At 48.7% G+C, this 17685-nt stretch overlaps 1 protein-coding gene across 1 annotated transcript; it reads left to right on the forward strand.

The window, feature by feature from the left end:
• The first annotated feature begins 7123 nt into the window (after window positions 1-7123).
• On the forward strand, window positions 7124-16965 carry TESPA1 (thymocyte expressed, positive selection associated 1). The gene is given in 12 exon segments (XM_012732296.1): window positions 7124-7277; window positions 7938-7980; window positions 10734-10783; window positions 11275-11328; window positions 11942-11978; window positions 12249-12347; window positions 13376-13584; window positions 15086-15239; window positions 15241-15335; window positions 15338-15459; window positions 15461-15880; window positions 16809-16965. Coding segments are annotated over 12 exon segments (1455 nt in total). The 3' UTR covers window positions 16827-16965.
• Window positions 16966-17685: the final 720 nt, after the last annotated feature.

Here is a 17685-nt window from a genome sequence, read left to right on the forward strand (position 1 = left end):
CGTGTGTGTGTGTGAGTTTGTGTGTGTGTGTTCGTTCTCATTTCCGCTTCCCCTTTCAAACTGGCAACAGCCGTTTAATGAAGGCAGAGAGAAAAGCACAAAATGCAACATGACCCTTTCCCTCTGCCCAGGATCTCACCGGATCTCGCTGGATCCCGGTACCTGGGAAGGGTTGGGCCCAGCGTGGGTGGCTCTTTCGCCTCAAACTCGGCTCTCTGCCAGCACACAGGTGAGTACGATTTCCACCTCAATTTTAAGCCAGGTCTAGGGTAGCGCTGGGAAGAAGAGGAACAGTTCACAGAAAAAGCAGGCTGTGAAGAAAACACAAGAGTCAGGAGAAATCTCCAATACCCCTGTTTTCACCCTTAAAAAATTCCTCCCTGTCTGTCCTGAAATAAGGATGTCCCTTTCCTCTTTTTTTCCTCCCTTTTATCAGAAAGGTGTCTTTCTAGGGTCACAAAACAGGTCGCTTTCCTGGTTTGAAGTAATAATTAGGAATTCTTCACCTTTCCAGCCCGAGAAGCTTCTCTGCATCTTGCTGCTCCATCTGATTTTCCATCTGGTTTTCCAGTGACCAGTTTCCAAGGAGAAAAGCTTCTGAACTTTGTGGCAGATGCTGGTCCAGTGTCCATCCGACTCTGACTCCTGGGAATACCTGCCCTAAAACTTTTGCTTTCTGTGGGGTCAGCCACTTTCTCTAGAAGATGTGGCTTGGAGGCTAGTTAGGAGAGAGTTTTCACTAGCACCATGACAGGCTCAGTCACCCAGAAGGATCCAGATACACCATCTGGCAGGCTCACGTTTCAGATGCAGAGGTGGAGAGATAGGCTGGCTGGTCGCCTCATGGCCCACCTAGCCAGGGGGGTGCAGAGGCAGACAGGGGTGTCTGTCTTCTTCCAACGCACCTGGTCTCTGTGATCCCCGGGCAGAGCATGTCATCAGCTGCATGGCATTGGGCAGGGCAGAGGAATGGAAAATTCCTCCATGCTGGGGTTTCCCCATCCCTTTTCTAGGTACTGAATTCACCAGTGGGTGGAGGACTTGAGGTGGGTCCCCAGTGCAGAACAGGGATGAGACGGCTGAGTCCCCCAGAACTGGCTTCGTAGGGCCACAGGGGTTCCCAGAGTTGTCTATGGACATGTGAAGACTCTGCCTGCTGCACATGGCCTGAGTGGAGACTCCCAACAGGACCTGCAGCGTGGAGACAGGAGAGTGGGGAGGGACAATTTCACCTCGTGAGTCCAGCTGCAGACTTAGCAGTTGCTAGGTCTGAGGGATGAGAGGTGAACCTCTCACGACTTGGAGCATTACTGGGCAGAGGATTTATTATCATCATTTTCAGGGATTTCAACCTGAGGATACAATGAGGGTTCATAAGCTATTTACTATTCAAGACAACCCGGGTGGTCTAGAAAGTCTCTGCAGTTGTACCGAGGGCATCTTCTTGTGTCTCTGGTCTCTGCAAGTTGGATGCGCCCTGTGGTTAATCCTGGTGTCGAAGCTGCAGAGACCCAACACAATCATTTTTAGTTCAAGCTCTCTGACCGGTCTCCGGGTAGAGGATGGGATGGAAGTTTATTTGCAGGCCGGACTCTGACTGAGGGTGTCCTCTCTCGTCTACACGAGGGAAAGCTCAGACATCTATTTCCACTTGATAATTGATGACTGGTCTGTTTTCTACCCAGAAGACAAGATTAAAATGAGTTTTTCCTGTACCCATAATATTCTGGGCCCTTCCAACATTAGAGGTACTGCAGAAAAGCTTAAACTTAGACTTTGAGGGTAAGGAGAGAAGGAAGGGGTCCGTGAGAGAAAGAGAGAAGAATAAAGATGAGTAGATGAGGAAAAGGGCTTCATTATCCAGGAAATCGAGTGAAGAATTAAAGATACTGATTCACAGAACTAACTCAGCAATCAGAAAATCTGTTCCTTTTCACTCTTGTCTCTAGACTGAACCAGACAAACTGGTGTCTCTTAATCTTGATGTCTTTAAAACCTAGGCAGGCTCCCGAGGACAGCACAGAATCACTTGTTCCCAAATACGCAACTTTAATCCTTCCAGAAAAGGAAGGAAGAAAAGGAAGGAGGGGGAAAGTCCATAGACGCTCTCCTTTCAGTATTTGTCCAGTTCCATATATTTGTGGGAGGGAGGGAATGAGAATGGAGTAGATGCTCTATTTGTGAACGGCACAGTTCTTGGCATTATTTATGAAACGCCTCCCCCTTTCTCCCTCAACGAGACCGAGCTGCATCATTAGACCGCAGAGATGCCAACGCGCTCAAAGGCCACACGCAGGGTCGTTCTTGTTCTCACCGTCTTCCCAACGGCAGTGGGATGAAAGAGGCCTTAGATTCCTATCTCTGGAGGAAGTGAGAGCGTGTTTCAGGTTGGGTCTGTGGAGAAGGGAGGGCCGTCACCCTAGCTGCAGGTGGGGCTTGCCCAGTCCACAGAAATGTGGACCACTCTTGGGATTTCCCACAGTCCTTTGCAACAGCGGTGAGGTGTGGCTTGGCAGTGAACGTCGACACGTTGCAGAGGGTCTTCGGGGCGCCATCATGGAAATTCCATTTCCGCCCTCTCTCCTCCCACACTTGTTTTCACTCTCAGGCAAAATTCACAGACTCAGCTTGAAGTGTAGGCACAGCACACGCAAAGAGTGTCGGGAAAGAGGCCCCAGTGCTGAAGAAGACCGGAGGCTGGTCTTTCTTGGAAGCCAAGAGTGGAAGGAGGGAGGCTGTGTGATATTGCACCTGGGGCTCCGGATGTGGGCGTTTGAGTTCCACTGATGACCAGTGACACTCTGAGCGGCTTCAGATAAGCCTTTCTCTTTCCCTCACCCTGTTTATTCAACCACAAAGTAGGTGACCAGGAGTAAATGATCTTGCTGATCTCATTGGACATGAAGTAAGAACAAGTGGCCTATCTGTTGCTTCTTTTTCTTTTTATTTATAACAGTTTATTTTATTGCTTATTTTTCATCTCTCAGTAGCATTTCTCTCTCACTAACTGAGCTTCACACAGATTCTGTGTCCTGTAGCTCATCCTTTCTCCCTTGTCCCCTTATTTCTGATATTCCAACTTTAGTGAGCATTTAGACTGTGGGAAGATTAATCATAATCATAATGATCACTGTTATCACTTGAAGACCTCCTTTAGAGATCAGACACTTAATATACATGAACTGATCTTTTACCCCCCCAAACATAATTTTAGTACATTATGTTTCACTGATTTAAAAAAAAAATAGATTGAGAGTGATAAGTCGTTTGTGGACCCAAGTGCAATAAGTGGACAGAACTTTGAGTCCCAACAAGCTCGAATCTGAGTCTTCTGCCTGTGTTCTGGCCGCTTCCCTTAAAAAAACAGTGAGCTGTGCCAGGTGGTTTCGCTCATAGCAGGAGTATAATGGACCAGGCAGAAAATAATAAGAATAATGAACAGCCATATACCAGAGACATTTTGTAGGGGTGGAGTGGGGAGTGGGATCAAAAACGGGGGCGGGAGGAGGGAAGTGCATGGGACTGTGGTGATGGCACACGGGTGACTTGGTGATCGGAAGCCCAAGGGGATTATAATTGAGATGAAAAAAAAATGTACAAAATGATGTAAAAACAAACTATTATGTTTATTTAAAAAATAATAATTTTATTAATTAGTTAATAATAGATTCTTAGGTTCATGGAAATAAAGTATTGGAATAATTAAAAAATTTAAGCAAGGCTGATAATTGGCAGGTTCAGGCTGGTAGCAACTACTTCACAATAGCTGGGCTACAGTACATTTGTGCCGACTCGTAAATTCCTAGCGAAGCCCTCTGAGCGTCCTTCACCAACCCAGCTGTTTCAGCTCGCGCTTCCATACCCCAGACCCAACCCACGGCGGCCACTCCTGTCCATTCTGATTGTTCCGTGCCGCTCCGTAATCACTGTAAAAGTCCTGAATGCCACAGTGATCTGCAAATAATGTGGAATTCCAGCCCATCTCAGCCGGAAACCAGTTGAACCCGGGCATTAAGCTACTCCCTAAGCTCAGAGAAGGCCAAAATGCTTCACTATCTAGTTGGAGTTAAGAAGGAAAACTATGTTAAGAAACAAAACAGTACTTCTTTCTCTAAACTGTCACGAAGTCAAGTTTGAACTGCTTTGCTTTATGCTGTCTATACGGTTATAGTGGACGGCCCAGTGGAGAATTTGGTAAGTGTGAAATGGAGAATTTACTGAGCCGGGTTTTCTGCCCCTTTATCCCAAGTAACTTGCATTGCTGATACTTGGCTCGGAATACTAAGTGATGCTGTGTTGCTGTCCTCAGTGAAAGACTATAAAACTGGAGCAATCTGAGTTCAAATCTCAACTCTGTTGTCATAAATCCTCCTGAGCTCAGCTAACAATAACTAGGTCAAAGGTGACTGTCAGGATTCAGTGACGTAATCTGAGGGAAGGTTTTACGGCTGAACATAAGGGTTCTTTACAGCTCAGCTAGTACAAGTTCCTCTTGCTCTGAATTGCCCATGTTAACAAAGACTCTCTGGCCTCATTCCTTAGATAAACAAAAAATGAACCCGTGACACTCACAGTGTAATAACTAGGACTTAAATTACTGCTTCACTTGGTGATTTTTGTTGGAAAAGTCTCATTTCGATGAGGATAATTTTGTAGCACCAGTGTGATGGTTACTCTTCTGCAGGGAGAACATTTCCTGAGCGTTTATTGGGTTACAAGATACTATGCTATGCATGTTGTGTCTTGAGGTGGGGCTTGGAAGGAGGGTGCAAATTGTGGAGCAGAAGGTTGTCAGGTGAGCATGGTACAGGCAGGTATAGTCGCTAGAGGTGAGGGAGAGGATGGAGGTAACCTGAGCACGCCTTCAAAGGTAAGGCAGGCTTGCCCTGGTAGCGGGGAATGTGCGTGAAATTATAAAAAGTAAAATAAAAGAGCTGAGGTAGTCAAAGACCTGGAAGTCAGCAGCAATGCCTGGCTGAGTCGGTTTCCTTGGATTTCTTTACAGTGTTGTTCCAGCGTCAGTGAAAACGGAAGGTCTAGGAATCCCCAAGTCTGTGCTCATTGCCAAGGATTTTCTAAGGAGGAAGCACCTGCAGAGGTTACTGCATCGCTTCCTAACTCGTGTGGGGAAAACTGTGGAGAGGAGTTTTGTCCACCAGTGTTATTCCTACTTACATTTCAAATTCAACTATCGTAAATTCATCGACGCTGCTATTGGAAGAAACTTTATAAAACATTGGGCCCCACCAATGTGTTTCCTAGATGATCAAACTGATGCTCAAACAGAAAAACTAATCAACTTGCCAGAAATCAATCAGTTGCATTAAAAAGTTGGAAGAATGCCCAGTTCTACAACTTCTGCTTCCTAATATTGCTCTTTCACTGGATCAAATTCCACTTTTCATATAGGTAAAGGTTTTTGTGTGACTGACTTGGAGGGAATAATTCCATTTCTCTCTCACTAAAACAAGGGACGCCCAGCTTTCAAAGGTACCATCTTTTTTTTTTTTTAATGGTTTTATTTATTTGTGCATGTAAGAACTAGGATACAGGTCAGAGCAGGGAGCAGAACAGGCAGATCTAAGGCAATTCACTGCTGAGGGGAGCAGTGGGCAGGTCAGGAGAGGTCTGCTGCGCCCTGTGGGTCACTCCCTGGCCGAGGATCAAACTCCTGCTGCAGTGGCCGCCAGGGAGAGCCCCAGCGGTACCACCTTGACATCTGTCCATACCCATCCTTGTACCATCCCCAGGGTTGATGTTCTCACTGACAACCATCTGCCACTCCCTGCAGAGTCCCACAGAAATAGTCACTTTCTTATCTCCTGCTACCAGAGCTTCCTGCTATCACCACTCACCAGATTCTCTGCTCTTCTCCCTGCCTCATACTATTGTTGCACTCTGTTGCTCTGAGCCGCCCACTCTGAACAGGTTCTAGAACCCAACTGTGATGGAGACTAGAAGACAACAGCTCATTCAACTCACCTGTCCCATGTCTATTTACCACAGTTTGAAGAAAAGCTTAGATGTACCCTGTATCTTTTATTTCAAGTGCCACTGCTGCCTTTTTTTTTAAGGGAAAAAAATGTATTCCATTCTTACCCGAATTGCTAAGACCAGAAGCATCTCAAGAGATACTCTATGGAGGGCCCTGATATCTAAAACAGGAAATGAAGCAAAGCAGAAGCCAAGACTGACCCAGCGGCCTGAATTTGGAGTGCCATCATGGTTGTAAGAGTCTAGAAAAGCTCTTCCTATTTAAACTTTGGGATCTGAAATACCTCCATGTAATATAACTAAGAAGATCAAATGAAGTGAATTTCATAAATTGCGAGGTTGTTATTTTAATTATAATAGAAGAGTTTGAAAGAAAAAATCCTTCGGGATGGAGGAAAGATTTTTTAAAATTTCTTGATGTATCGTTCTTCGCTTTGGACATATTCTTCGCACCTCAGTTGCAATCCCCATAGACTTCCCACCACCACTTCGCCCGTGTCCCATCGCCATAGGTCATGTGCGCTCCCGCTCCAGTTTTGATCCCAGTCCCCTCTCCACCCCAGTAAGAATGTTCGTTGATTTTCATTTTTACTTTATTGTTTATTGCGATTGCTTTTTTTTTTTTTTTCTTCTGATCCCTTATGCTCCTGCGATGAGTGAAACCATCCAATATTTTCCTTTCTGGCTTAGCTCACTAAGCACGATCCCTTCCAACTCCAGCCATGTTGCTGCCAAAGGCCTGAGTGTATCCTTTTTGGTTGCTGAGTAATATTCCACAGTGTATATGTACCACATCTTCTTGATCCAGCCATCGGAATTAATGTTTCTAACAGAGCATTCCAGCGATTGCCAGCGGAGAGCTCGTAAGATCTCTCTCAACATCCCATGATCGTATGTGTGAAGCTCCCTGGCTTACTGACTTGGAAGTCTTGTCTTAATGTTCAGATTTTGTCTTTGGAAGATGGAAGAAGGGCGCTTCCTCTCCCTCCCTTCAAGGGGCCGGGGAGCGCCCTTCAGCGCAGGGACCCGAGGGGCGGGCAGTGCGGGGAGTGGCTTCCCACTGCGCTTTCACCCTCAGGAGAGCATCTCTTCGGCGGCGGCGCGCAGCCTTGAGGTCTGACGCAGGGCCATGGAGGGCGCAGCGGATTCCTGGGAGCAGCGGCGCGCCAGGCTGAGGCAGAGCCACCGCTGGCAAACGCAGGTCCCCGAGGACGAGGCGGCCGCGGCCGGGCTGGATGACCCCGGGCCCGGGCCTTCTCGCCTGGATGACGTTTTCCACGGCGGTGAGGGGCGGCCAGGCGGTAGTCAGCCGTCCAGGGGAAACGCGGCAAGGCCTCCTGTGCCTGGCGGGGAGGCCCTCCGGGAGCTTTGTGGCAGGTTTAAATAAATGTAAAGGGATCAGCAGTCCAGGACGGGAATTATGGGAAGAAGAGACAATGGGAAAAGAGGCCGCTGCCAGGGAGACCAGGGCCAGCGCTCCGGCCAGTTTCTCTCATCTGTGTGACAGGTCACGCGGGCCAGACCCTGAGCTCTGCACCTCTCTCCCTAAGCCATGTGGCCTCTGGCAAGTTGCTCGCCTGGCCTAGACTTCTTTGCCTAATGATGCAATCCCAGGGGGCTCTCAGTAGATGGGTAGATACACCCCCACACATTCACCTGTGTGCCCCCCCTTTTTTAAAAAATATCCTTCTCTGTTCCCATACTCAGGGGAAAGAGACACCCCAGCATTTTCCAGGCTCCTGGCTGGAAGGGGCAGCGAGGCTGAGAAAGAAGAGACAGTTGCTACTTTCATGCCAGGGTGTTTTCCTCTCACACCTGAAAGAAAACCCTCACGGGCCCTAGCGGACCCAGCGTGTTGCTTCTACGGGATACCAGCGGGCAGGGTGGGCTGCAAGAAGTGTGGGTGCCTCGTTCCCCAGTGATGTGATGTTTGACTTTTCTAGGGAATCCACTCAATAAGATTGAAGACTGGCTGCAGGACTGTGGGTGAGCGCCCGAGGGGGAGGGTTGGGGGGCAGGGGCCGCGGGGAGGGGGTGGCCGGGGCTTTCTACAGGCAAGGATGGTAGGAAGCAGCCTGGGTCACAGCTGAGGTGAAGCCCAGATCCCTACTCGGGTGTTTTCCCCTTCAGACCGGACTCTTACACTGTGGAGCAAGAGAAGAGCAGCTAGAAATTAATTGTCCTTGTGATCAGAGTAATACCACGTGGTTCGTACTGCAGAACCCAAGAAGAGGGGTAGCGGGCCAGTCACTGCAAGCAGCGGAGCGTGGCAGCAGACACTTCAAGGCGAAATGCAGAATCCCTTTTCGTAGAAACCCCGTGCCCCACCAACTGGTACCATAGCGAAGGTCAGCCTTGGTCTATCAGGCACAAAGGCAAAGTTCCTGTGCCCTCTTTAAGTCTGATCACTGGTGTGATAATGAGTTCTTAGAACTTACAGCTCTTGCCTATTCTTCACTTCTCCTCCCATGAGCATTTCAAATTTTATAGAGCTTTTGATCTACAGTCATCTTTTAACTGCTGTCAGTAAGCCCATCTGTGCTTACTTAGCACTCTCTCGTCCAAGGTGGTTTGTCTTGTCTGTTTGTTTGTTTTTAGATTTACTGATTTATGCACACAGAACTGGGGTACAGGCCAGAGGTGCAGGGGTGGTGAGAGGACTCCCCAGAGACAGAGTGGGGAGCAGAACAGGCAGATGGACGAAGTACACTGCTGAGGGGAGCAGCGGGCGGGTCAGGAGGGGTCTGCCGCGCCCTGGGGGTCACCTCCAGGGCGGGGATAGAACTCGTGCTGAAGTGGCTTTAGCTTCTTATTGCTTCACTTTAACCCACTGCGCCACCAGGGAGGGCCCATAGTTGATTTTTTTCATGAGACAAAGGAACCACAAGGCTCTGTAGGCTCAGCACAGTTAGAGGATGGAAGGTCAGGCCAAGTCTCTAACAAGTAGGAACTTTACTGCACTTCTGGGCAAGGAAGGTCACAGGCCCCAAAGGCAAGGTAGGGTCAGTGAAGTCGCACCCACTGGGGAGTGCGGGTAAGTTTTTACAGGGTAGGGGAGCTGCTTTGCTTTTCTGTTTCTGAGACAATTATTTAATCAGCAACGTTTACTGTATGCCCGAGTGCAGAGGTGATTCCGGAAAGCAGGCGGTTCCCAAGGAAGGCTCACGGTGAAGGGTCCAGGAACAGGGACAGCCCCCAGGTCCAAGGTTCCTGCCCCTAGCCTTGCCGAGGCTGCCTTGACCTTATGGGAATTTTCCAGTCAAAGGTGTCTAACAGGTGGAGATTCATCCTGTAAATTTAAACACAACTTGATTGCCAGGTGTTCAGTTAATAAACCCACTCCCACTAATAATTCCAGGAGATGACACATGTCAGTGTGACTGATAAGAGAAGGCTCCTTTGTGGGAGCGGGAATACTGGGGGTGGGTCCTAGTGGTCTGTGGTGCATTGGGAGTGGGTGTGTTGTGTAGACACATCTGAGGAGGTGTGAACCCAGCCCCCTGATCAGACAGTGTTGTAAAACAATGTTGCCTCCATTTGCAAAATAAAAATAAAACATGCAAGGCCATCTACAATGGATTCACCCTAGACCAGCTCCCAGTAACTCGTTTTAGTAACTGCTCTGCTCCAGCCTCCACCTGAGATTCTAGCCAGAGCATTCCAGGCAACTAATACTTCAAGACTCCCAGGAAAACAAACTATAAAACTCACAGCACACCGGTGCTTGGCTTGGAAAGCGCAGCCACGTAGCCTCCAGAGGCCCGATGTGGTATCTGGGCCACCGCAGCCCCGAGGGCAGGACTGGTATCCTGCTCTGGGCCCAGCTAAAAGTGTTTCCACAGGTTACTTCATTCACTTCCTTGTTTGTAAAGCAAAGTTGTTCCTCGTTGCCATTGATGCTGATTTCTGTTCTTCTTCTGTACAGATGGCAATAGTTTGATAACAGCCTATCTCAAAGTGTAGAAATACCATCTTCAACCAAGATGCAATTTTTGCTGCTGCTGAAAGATAGGAGATTCTGCAAGAGCACAGCTCAGAGAAAAGGAAGGGGGTGCGGGGAGATAAGCTGACTTTCTCAACGTTGAGATAAGCTTTCTCAACGTTTTGAAAAAATCTCAATATTTGTATTTGTGATATAGAAAGCCAGGCAATCAGACATTTGCTTTTATCACTGAATTTTTCTGGGTTTGCTCCTACATAGTCTTTTCTGTTTTACTGAGTGAGTGAACAATTGTAGCTCGGCTGACTTTTCTTTAAAGACTTATTTACTTATGGGTACAGAGCTGGGGTACAGGCCAGAGGTGCAAAGGGTAAGAGGATTCACCAGAGACAGAGTGGGGAGCAGAACAGCTGGATTGACTGCTGAGGGAGCAGAGTCACGTGCTCTGCCACGTGGGCCACCCGCCTGGCCGGGGATCGAACTGGTGCTTTAGTGGTTGCGAGAGCTTCACAGCGCTGTGCTTTAACCTCTGCACCACCACTGAGACCCCAGCTGACCCGAGACAATGTAGTTGGTCAGCGAAAGCACAGTCTAAAACATGGTGTTCACCTCTCCCAACTCAGATGACCGCTCTAAATGTGTCCACTAAATAGTGTAAAAAAAAGTTTGTCTTAGTTTTCTTCAGCTAGAACCATGTAAATACTGCTGCCTCATGAAAAATATGAACTTGCGGGAAATATCTGAGAAAAAGCCTCTGGGAGTGTAGTGATCTCAAGCTTCGTGTCCTTTTCGGTTTCAGAAACTCTGAAGAAGGGTTTTTTGAGGACGCAGGACAGTCGCTCTACAGTGGTGAGTGGAGTCCGGCCAGGGGACCCGTGGGCGCGCGCAGATAGGACGTGCGCATGCGCGTGCGAGCTGCGCCCGCTGCCTGTCCACCTGACACCCCTGTGCGCCGGGCAGTCTAGGGGTGGGCAGCGCTGGCCCGGATGCCGCGGGTCGCTGTGCTCTTCTGTCGGAGTCGCGCAGGTTAGCAGCTACGGCCGGGAGAGAAGAGCTTCATAACGGGGTGTCTCTGCGTGAGGCCCACCCCCCACGCACCTTCTGCTGGGCGGGGCCGGGTCCACCTGCCGGCCGGTCTAGGGGACAGCTAGGGAAGGCGGGTTAAGGCTGTGGGATTATTTCTGAATCAAAACATGAGCGTGAGTCCTGAGCTGGGGGAGAGTTTTGCAGAAACATGGGTATCTGATCAGACCGTGTAGCTGCGCGAACTTCAGGACGTGCAGGTGGTCGGGTGTGTGCACACATGCTGCCATCTCTGCCCTTTGCCTGGTATTTGACAGGGTGCCCCAGCCACGGGACCAGCTTTGAAGATGACTTGACGCTTGGAGCAGAGGGTGAGCAAAGTCTCTGAGGAAGGGGTTGAGGAACGACCGTTTATGCTGGGTGGACTAAGGACAGACTGGGCGGGAACCGCGGGCGCTGCAGCCTGTCCCTGCAGGCTTCTCTGTAGGCAAAGAACAGCTGCGATCTGTGTGAAACTCAGAAAGGGTCACATGCCCATAAATATTCCCTTGGCCGTTTTTGGAGTTTCCATTGGGGCCTAAGGAATTTAACGGGTATAGTCACCCTATTCGCTGCCCCAATCAAAACTATTCGCATCCCAAGCCCAGAGTAACCTGAGACCCCAGAGAGAGCAGAAGAGAGGCTCTGAGTAAAGGGTGGGCGTGGTGTGGCCAGCGGGGATGCAGGACGGACCAGCAGCTCAGGACAGAGCCGCCCTCACCCAGACCCTGGCCATAGGTCAGAGTTCAGAAGCTCAGGGCCAGTTCTTACCTCCACATCTGCCCCCTCCCAGGCCTGTGCTTATCAAACACGCTCTGGGTACTTCCCTAAAGAGCAAAGTTCATGAGTTCAACCAGTCTGCAGCTGTGGCAGAGAACAGAGAGGGCACAGCTGAGGGAATTTTTCACTTCTGACTTTCTCTTCATCTTTCCATTCCCCGTCCAGCCACCCTGCTGGCCGCCAATGGCAAACTCTTCTCCAGGTAGGTGTGTGGTTCAGCCAGGCTGAAGAATGTCCCCCTCAGGAATGACTGCCTGGGGACAGGTGTCAGCATCAGAGATTGGAGCAAAAGAGCCGAAGACTTGCGGCGGAGGGTGGGAGGTGCCCCAGCCAGAAATAGGCTGTGGCCCAGTCACCCCAGAGCCGGTGGGGAAGGCGGCAGGGTGTGGCTGTGCCCCAAGCGCACGTGGGGGCACTTGGGGTCACAGTGCTGCTGCCGGGGAGGGCAGAAGGCCATCGCCTGTCCCCGCAGGGCCTTCCTGGACACAGCCCGGCCTTGCCCACTGCTGGACCTGGGCTGCAGCTTAGCGTCCAGCGGCATGACTGGTGGGACCCACGAGACTAGTTCCAGGTAGGTCCCAGCTTCGGCGGGAGCAGAACGGCCGGGGACGCGAAGGCAAAGGGGAATAAAACTGAAAACCATGGGCCTCTTTTTCTGGAATGTCTTTGCTTTAAGATTTATACAAATGGGGCCCTCCCTGGTGGCCCAGCAGGTTAAAGAACGGCACTGAGAAGCTAAAGCCACAAGTTCGATCCCGGCCCCAAAGGTAAACCGCAGGGCGCAGCAGACCTCTCCTGACCCGCCCGCTGCTCCCCTCAGCAGTGTAATTCAGCCAATCGGCCTGTTCTGCTCCCTATTCTATCATTGGTGAATCCCCTCACTGGTGAGAGGATTCACCGGAGAGACAGAGGGCGGAGCAGAACAGGCAGATGGGCTGAAACCCACTGCAGGGAGACAGGAGAGGCCTGCTGCGCCCTGGGGGTCACTCGCTGGCCGGGGATTGAACTCGTGCAGCAGTGGCTGTGGACAGCTTTGCAGGGCTGCGCTTTAACACCTTGCTCCATCAAGGAGCCCAAAATCAGGTTTTGAACATGCCCACATTGGTCAGCTTTTACTGTTCAAGTGAGAATAAAGTCAGCTTTATGTTCTTTACACACTTGTTCCCTGCTGTCCCTCATGATCACCAGGCCAAGCTGGATGCCCGTTTGTAAAGCCTTTGGCAAAGTCAGACCCATCCGAGTGCATGCCAACAGATGCTGACTGAGTGCAAGATGACCCCAAGATTCTTTTGCTTCCATACCTCTTGGGGTTTTTTCCATTCCTCTTGTAGTAAATTTTCACTCATCTGTAGTCAATAATTCAAAGTACGATGATAGAATCTCATTCCACTTTTAAACCAGGGCTAGATTGTAAATCTCATGATTCAGAGAGTTTAAGTTCAGAGAAGTCAAAGTTTTCCTCACATTCACAGCAGAAGGTAGAAAGTTATCTCAGAAACTTGGCCAGAAAATCATCAGTCTCCTGACCCACGTACTAGATACAGTGGGTTACTCCGTTCCTCTGAATTGCTGTCACTTACCCGAACTCCCTACTTCCAGCATCTCAGAGATTCTGGACAAAGTGCAAGAAGATGCAGAAGATGTCCTCTTCCGCCTGGGCTTTGGTCAGCAGGACCATCAGGACACTTCTCGAATTCCTGCCCGGTTTTTTACCGCCCCGTCCCGGGCCAAAGGCATTGATTTTCAGCGCTTCCTGAAGGCCCAGATGCAGAGGCTCGAGATGGAGGACCCCTGTCTCATGCTGGCCAGTGAGTGTCACTACAGCTCCTGCTCAGAGCCCAGGAGTTCTCTACAGAGGCCAACAGCTCCTGCCCTCCTGCTCTGGGTCACCTTCTCTAAGCTCTTGGTCTCTTGTCTAGTTTCTTGTCTGCTGTCTTCGGTGAAGATGGAGAACTTTGACGTCTTCTGTCCCTGGAAGAGAATCCTCAGCATCCCATGTCACTCTTCCTTTCTCAAAGCTTCCCCTTTAGCTGCACCAAACCAGAACCAGGAATGTAAATCTTATCGACACTTTTTCTTCTCATTGGAATTATTGCATAGTCCTCATTTATGGATATGGCATAGAATCAGTTCCATTTAGGGCAGTGGTTCTCAAAACTGACTTTGTTAAATTGACCAGCAAGTTTCTAAGAAATAGTTACAATGACTGTTGCTAGTCCTAGGTTTTTCCCTAAGAGAGCGGCTGGTTCACAGGTATTTATTCTAAACAAGCACAGAGATAACCTTACATAGAGTATTTAGACGTAGGTAAACAATGATTTACGTTATCCTGATACCATACTAAGGAAATGTCTGTGAGGGCTTCTTCACCTTGATGAGAGAAAATAGACAATGTGGTTGTCTTGCTAATGTGTATTTCAAATTCTAGTCTACCCCAACGTGATGTTGTGTCTGGTAGTCCTGTTTCAAGCTGTTTACATCAGATTCAACTAAAAATCCTAGATTCCAGATTTCCATATGTGAATTCTGAGTTAGAGTAGGTTGACAAGCAGCCTTCAGTGTATGCTGAAGTTTGAGAATAATTTCTTTCATTTACTTTATATTCCAAGTACCTAACTAGGTATTAAGTTCTGGGAGAAGAGCTGCTGGACAAGAGGAGCGTGACTCTTAGCTTTTGGAAGGGAACAGCTTAACAGAGAACGTGGTGTGATGAGGATGCTTTTCACATTGGGGTGTGCATATGAATTACTGTAAGACACCGTTCAAATGCTTGTGGTACAGTCCGAACATCTGCTTTGATAATGTCCCCCAGCAATGCCAATATACTGGATGATGACTGCAGGCTGAGGAATAAAGGTCTAGCAGAAATGACACAACTCACCTCAATATCTCCACCCCTCTGGTGCCTGGGAATTGCTTTGTTCCAAACTCACTGCTATCAAAAATCTTTTTATCATCCTAAAGTTTTGATATCCACCTAAGAAAATGTCACTTTTGTCCCTTCTTTTGGGCCTGTTTATCGTCTAAAGCAATTAGTGATGAGGCCATTGTCTAGATTGTAGTGGCAGAAGATAAGGTAGGCTAAATTAAAAGAAGCTTTTCATTGCATGTACGAATTAATTTTTTTTGACTAGAGGTAATATCTACTTGGATGGAGAGTCGGGAAGTCAAGAAAGGAGATCGTGGGTGTGAAATATCTAAGTGGGATAAACATCAGTGGCGAAATGGACACTTTAGGACGCTTACTGCAGGAAGATATTTTTAAAATAATTGATCCCCACATTCATCATCTTCAACTTTTGTGCCCAGGTCGGTTTAAACAGGTGCAAACACTGGCTGTCACTGCTGATGCCTTCTTCTGTCTCTACTCCTACGTGTCTAAGATACCTTTTCAAAAGTTCACACCATCTCCCATGTTCTGGAGGTGCAACCTAACTGAGGTACCACCCGTAAGGATCCTGGCCCCCTGAACCTCACTCCCCCAGAGGCCGCCTCTAGAAAGCCCTCTCCAAGATGTGCCTGTATACCTGCCCCTGAGAGCGGTTCTCACCACCCCATGAGGGGACCGTTTGGACCAGGCGGTGTGGGAAGTGATGAACAGAGTGAGAGGGGAGAAAATGGTCCTTCAGAAAGGCCCTGGAGTCGGACCCAGGCCCCAGGAAGTTCCTGTGGCTCCCATGATGGGGGACAAAGCTTTCCACTTCTTCCAACCCATGTGTCCTCTGCCCGAAGGTGGGGAACCTGCAGGGGACATCCACGGAGCGAGCGCCACCTCAAATTCTGGATTCTGATCCTGAGGTCCCCTGTTGCACACAGTTTCTGCCCAGAGCAGACGGGCAGTGGAACCCAGACTCTGCATGGGCGCAGAGAGACCTGTGGGGTTCCCAGGTCACTGGTGAGGAAGACCAACTCATCAAGGACGAAACATGCTGGCGAGGGAGGAGCAGAGCCAGAAAGCGCCTGTTTCAGAGGACGCCCATGGATGACAAGAGGGAGTTGCTGCACCTGTCTGTCATCAAACAGAAATGGAAGCAGAGCCCAGAGAGACAAGATCAGCCCCAACCTCTGACCCAGCAGCTGCAGGACACTTGTGACTTGGAGGCGGTGAGTGTGTGGGAGGTGAAGTGGACACTGGCAGAGAAGGCTCTGGGTCCTTGTCCTTGGGTAACGGGCCTCCAGGGTCCCTGTCTTTGCTCTAGACCGATTCTCAAGCTATGTACATGCAGAAAACTGTTAGTGGGTTAATACGGAAAGACAAAGTGAAATCGGTCATTTCTCAACAGCATCGAGGTTTCTAGAACTCCCTTCATTTCATCTGATCTGGTCTTCACTGAATTTCCTCAGTGAAATTCAGCTGTCCTACCATTTGTGAGGTCAATCAATAATGTAAGTTGAAGCTGGTTGTACACTAAGCTAAACTGTGGAACGTTCTTCTCTACTTTGTCAATAGGAAAGCAAAATGACTCATGGTTACAGGTCTAGAGTTCTCATGGGCACTGATAAAATATCTGGATTTTTTTGAGGTCAAAGGAAAAGTAAAAGGTCGGGTGTGATATAATTGTTTCACTGGTCATTTGGAGAGAAACTTCAAGAAATTTCTGCCTGTTGATGTCCCTATTTTCCCTATTGGGTCCTCACTGATGATGAGGCAGGGAATTTGAGGACCATGATAAAGATTTGTGGAGAAAGGAAAAGAGAAATATTCGTTACTAGAAACTCATTGTAACAGTTGAATGTCAGGGCTCAGTTTGATGTGCAGAAAATGAATTAACAGTAGCTTTATAATTTTCTTCAATGATGCTGAGCAATCCAGGTAAGGTAGAAGAATAAAAGTGTATATTATAAAAATATATCATTTTATCAGTAAAAGAAAATAAGCAGCCAACATTTCCAGGCATCTCCATAGTGAGCACCGCAGAAGCTCTGCCATGTAAGCCTGATAGTAGCTGAAACATGACAACGGGCGGGTCACGAAAGCCTCCACCGAGCCCAGTATCCAGTGTCACCTCATCGCAGGCTTTCTCTCCCACAGCCACGGCACCAGCTCTGAGAGCAACGGATTCACAGAAGAGCTTCATTCCCGCTCCTGCCTGCAGGAGGTTGCACCGAACCCTAAATCCAGCTCTTGGCCTCTGGACTGAGTAGCAGGAGGAAGCCCGTCGCGCTAGAAAGACGCCAGACCAGGGACTCGAGTCTCCATCCTGAAGCTGTCTTAGCTCCCTACACAGAGAAAATGTTCGTCTCAGCAGTTCGTGTTCCCTAGTTGTCCACAATATGGGCAGTGCTAAAACTGGACAGAGACTTCATTTTTTTCAAGTCTTCACACTGTCTAGCGCAGTGAGAGGATATAAAGATGATCAGGTTTGAGGAACAAGCGTTGCTATTTGGAATTCTCCATGGACTCCAGTTCAAGGAGGAAGGAGAATTCCACCTTGGTGCAATCTGAGGCCGAATAGACTGCCCAAGTCTCTACTCACCCCTACTGCTCCTGATTCCATCGCAAACGTCTCTCAGAACACTAGAGGCCTGTCTTTCTTCTGTGAGACCCCCTCAACACCAGTTTTTTTCTCTGTCCCAAATCCTATATTTGCATAATTAAAGATGACTGGGGTTCAGGAACCCTTCTCATGCCACTGCTAAAACCACAGAATTTTCTGCTGGCAGAAAATAATGCAAATAAAATATTTTTTTAAAAACCTCGGTATGATATTTAGGAGAATTAGCAACTGCTTTTGTGTTGGGTAGAAAATGTTTTCTCAACACAACAGGACTTCATCTCCATGGGAGTAGTGGTAGAGTGCGTCAAAGATACAAAAAAAATTTTAGCAGAATGGGAGAGGTCACGCACACACACACTTACTCTCACACTCACACACACACTCACATACTCACTCTCACACTCACACACA

The sequence above is a fragment of the Condylura cristata genome, unplaced genomic scaffold (assembly GCF_000260355.1).
Source record: "Condylura cristata isolate star-nosed mole 26May11 unplaced genomic scaffold, ConCri1.0 scaffold00034, whole genome shotgun sequence".
NCBI lineage: Eukaryota > Metazoa > Chordata > Mammalia > Eulipotyphla > Talpidae > Condylura > Condylura cristata.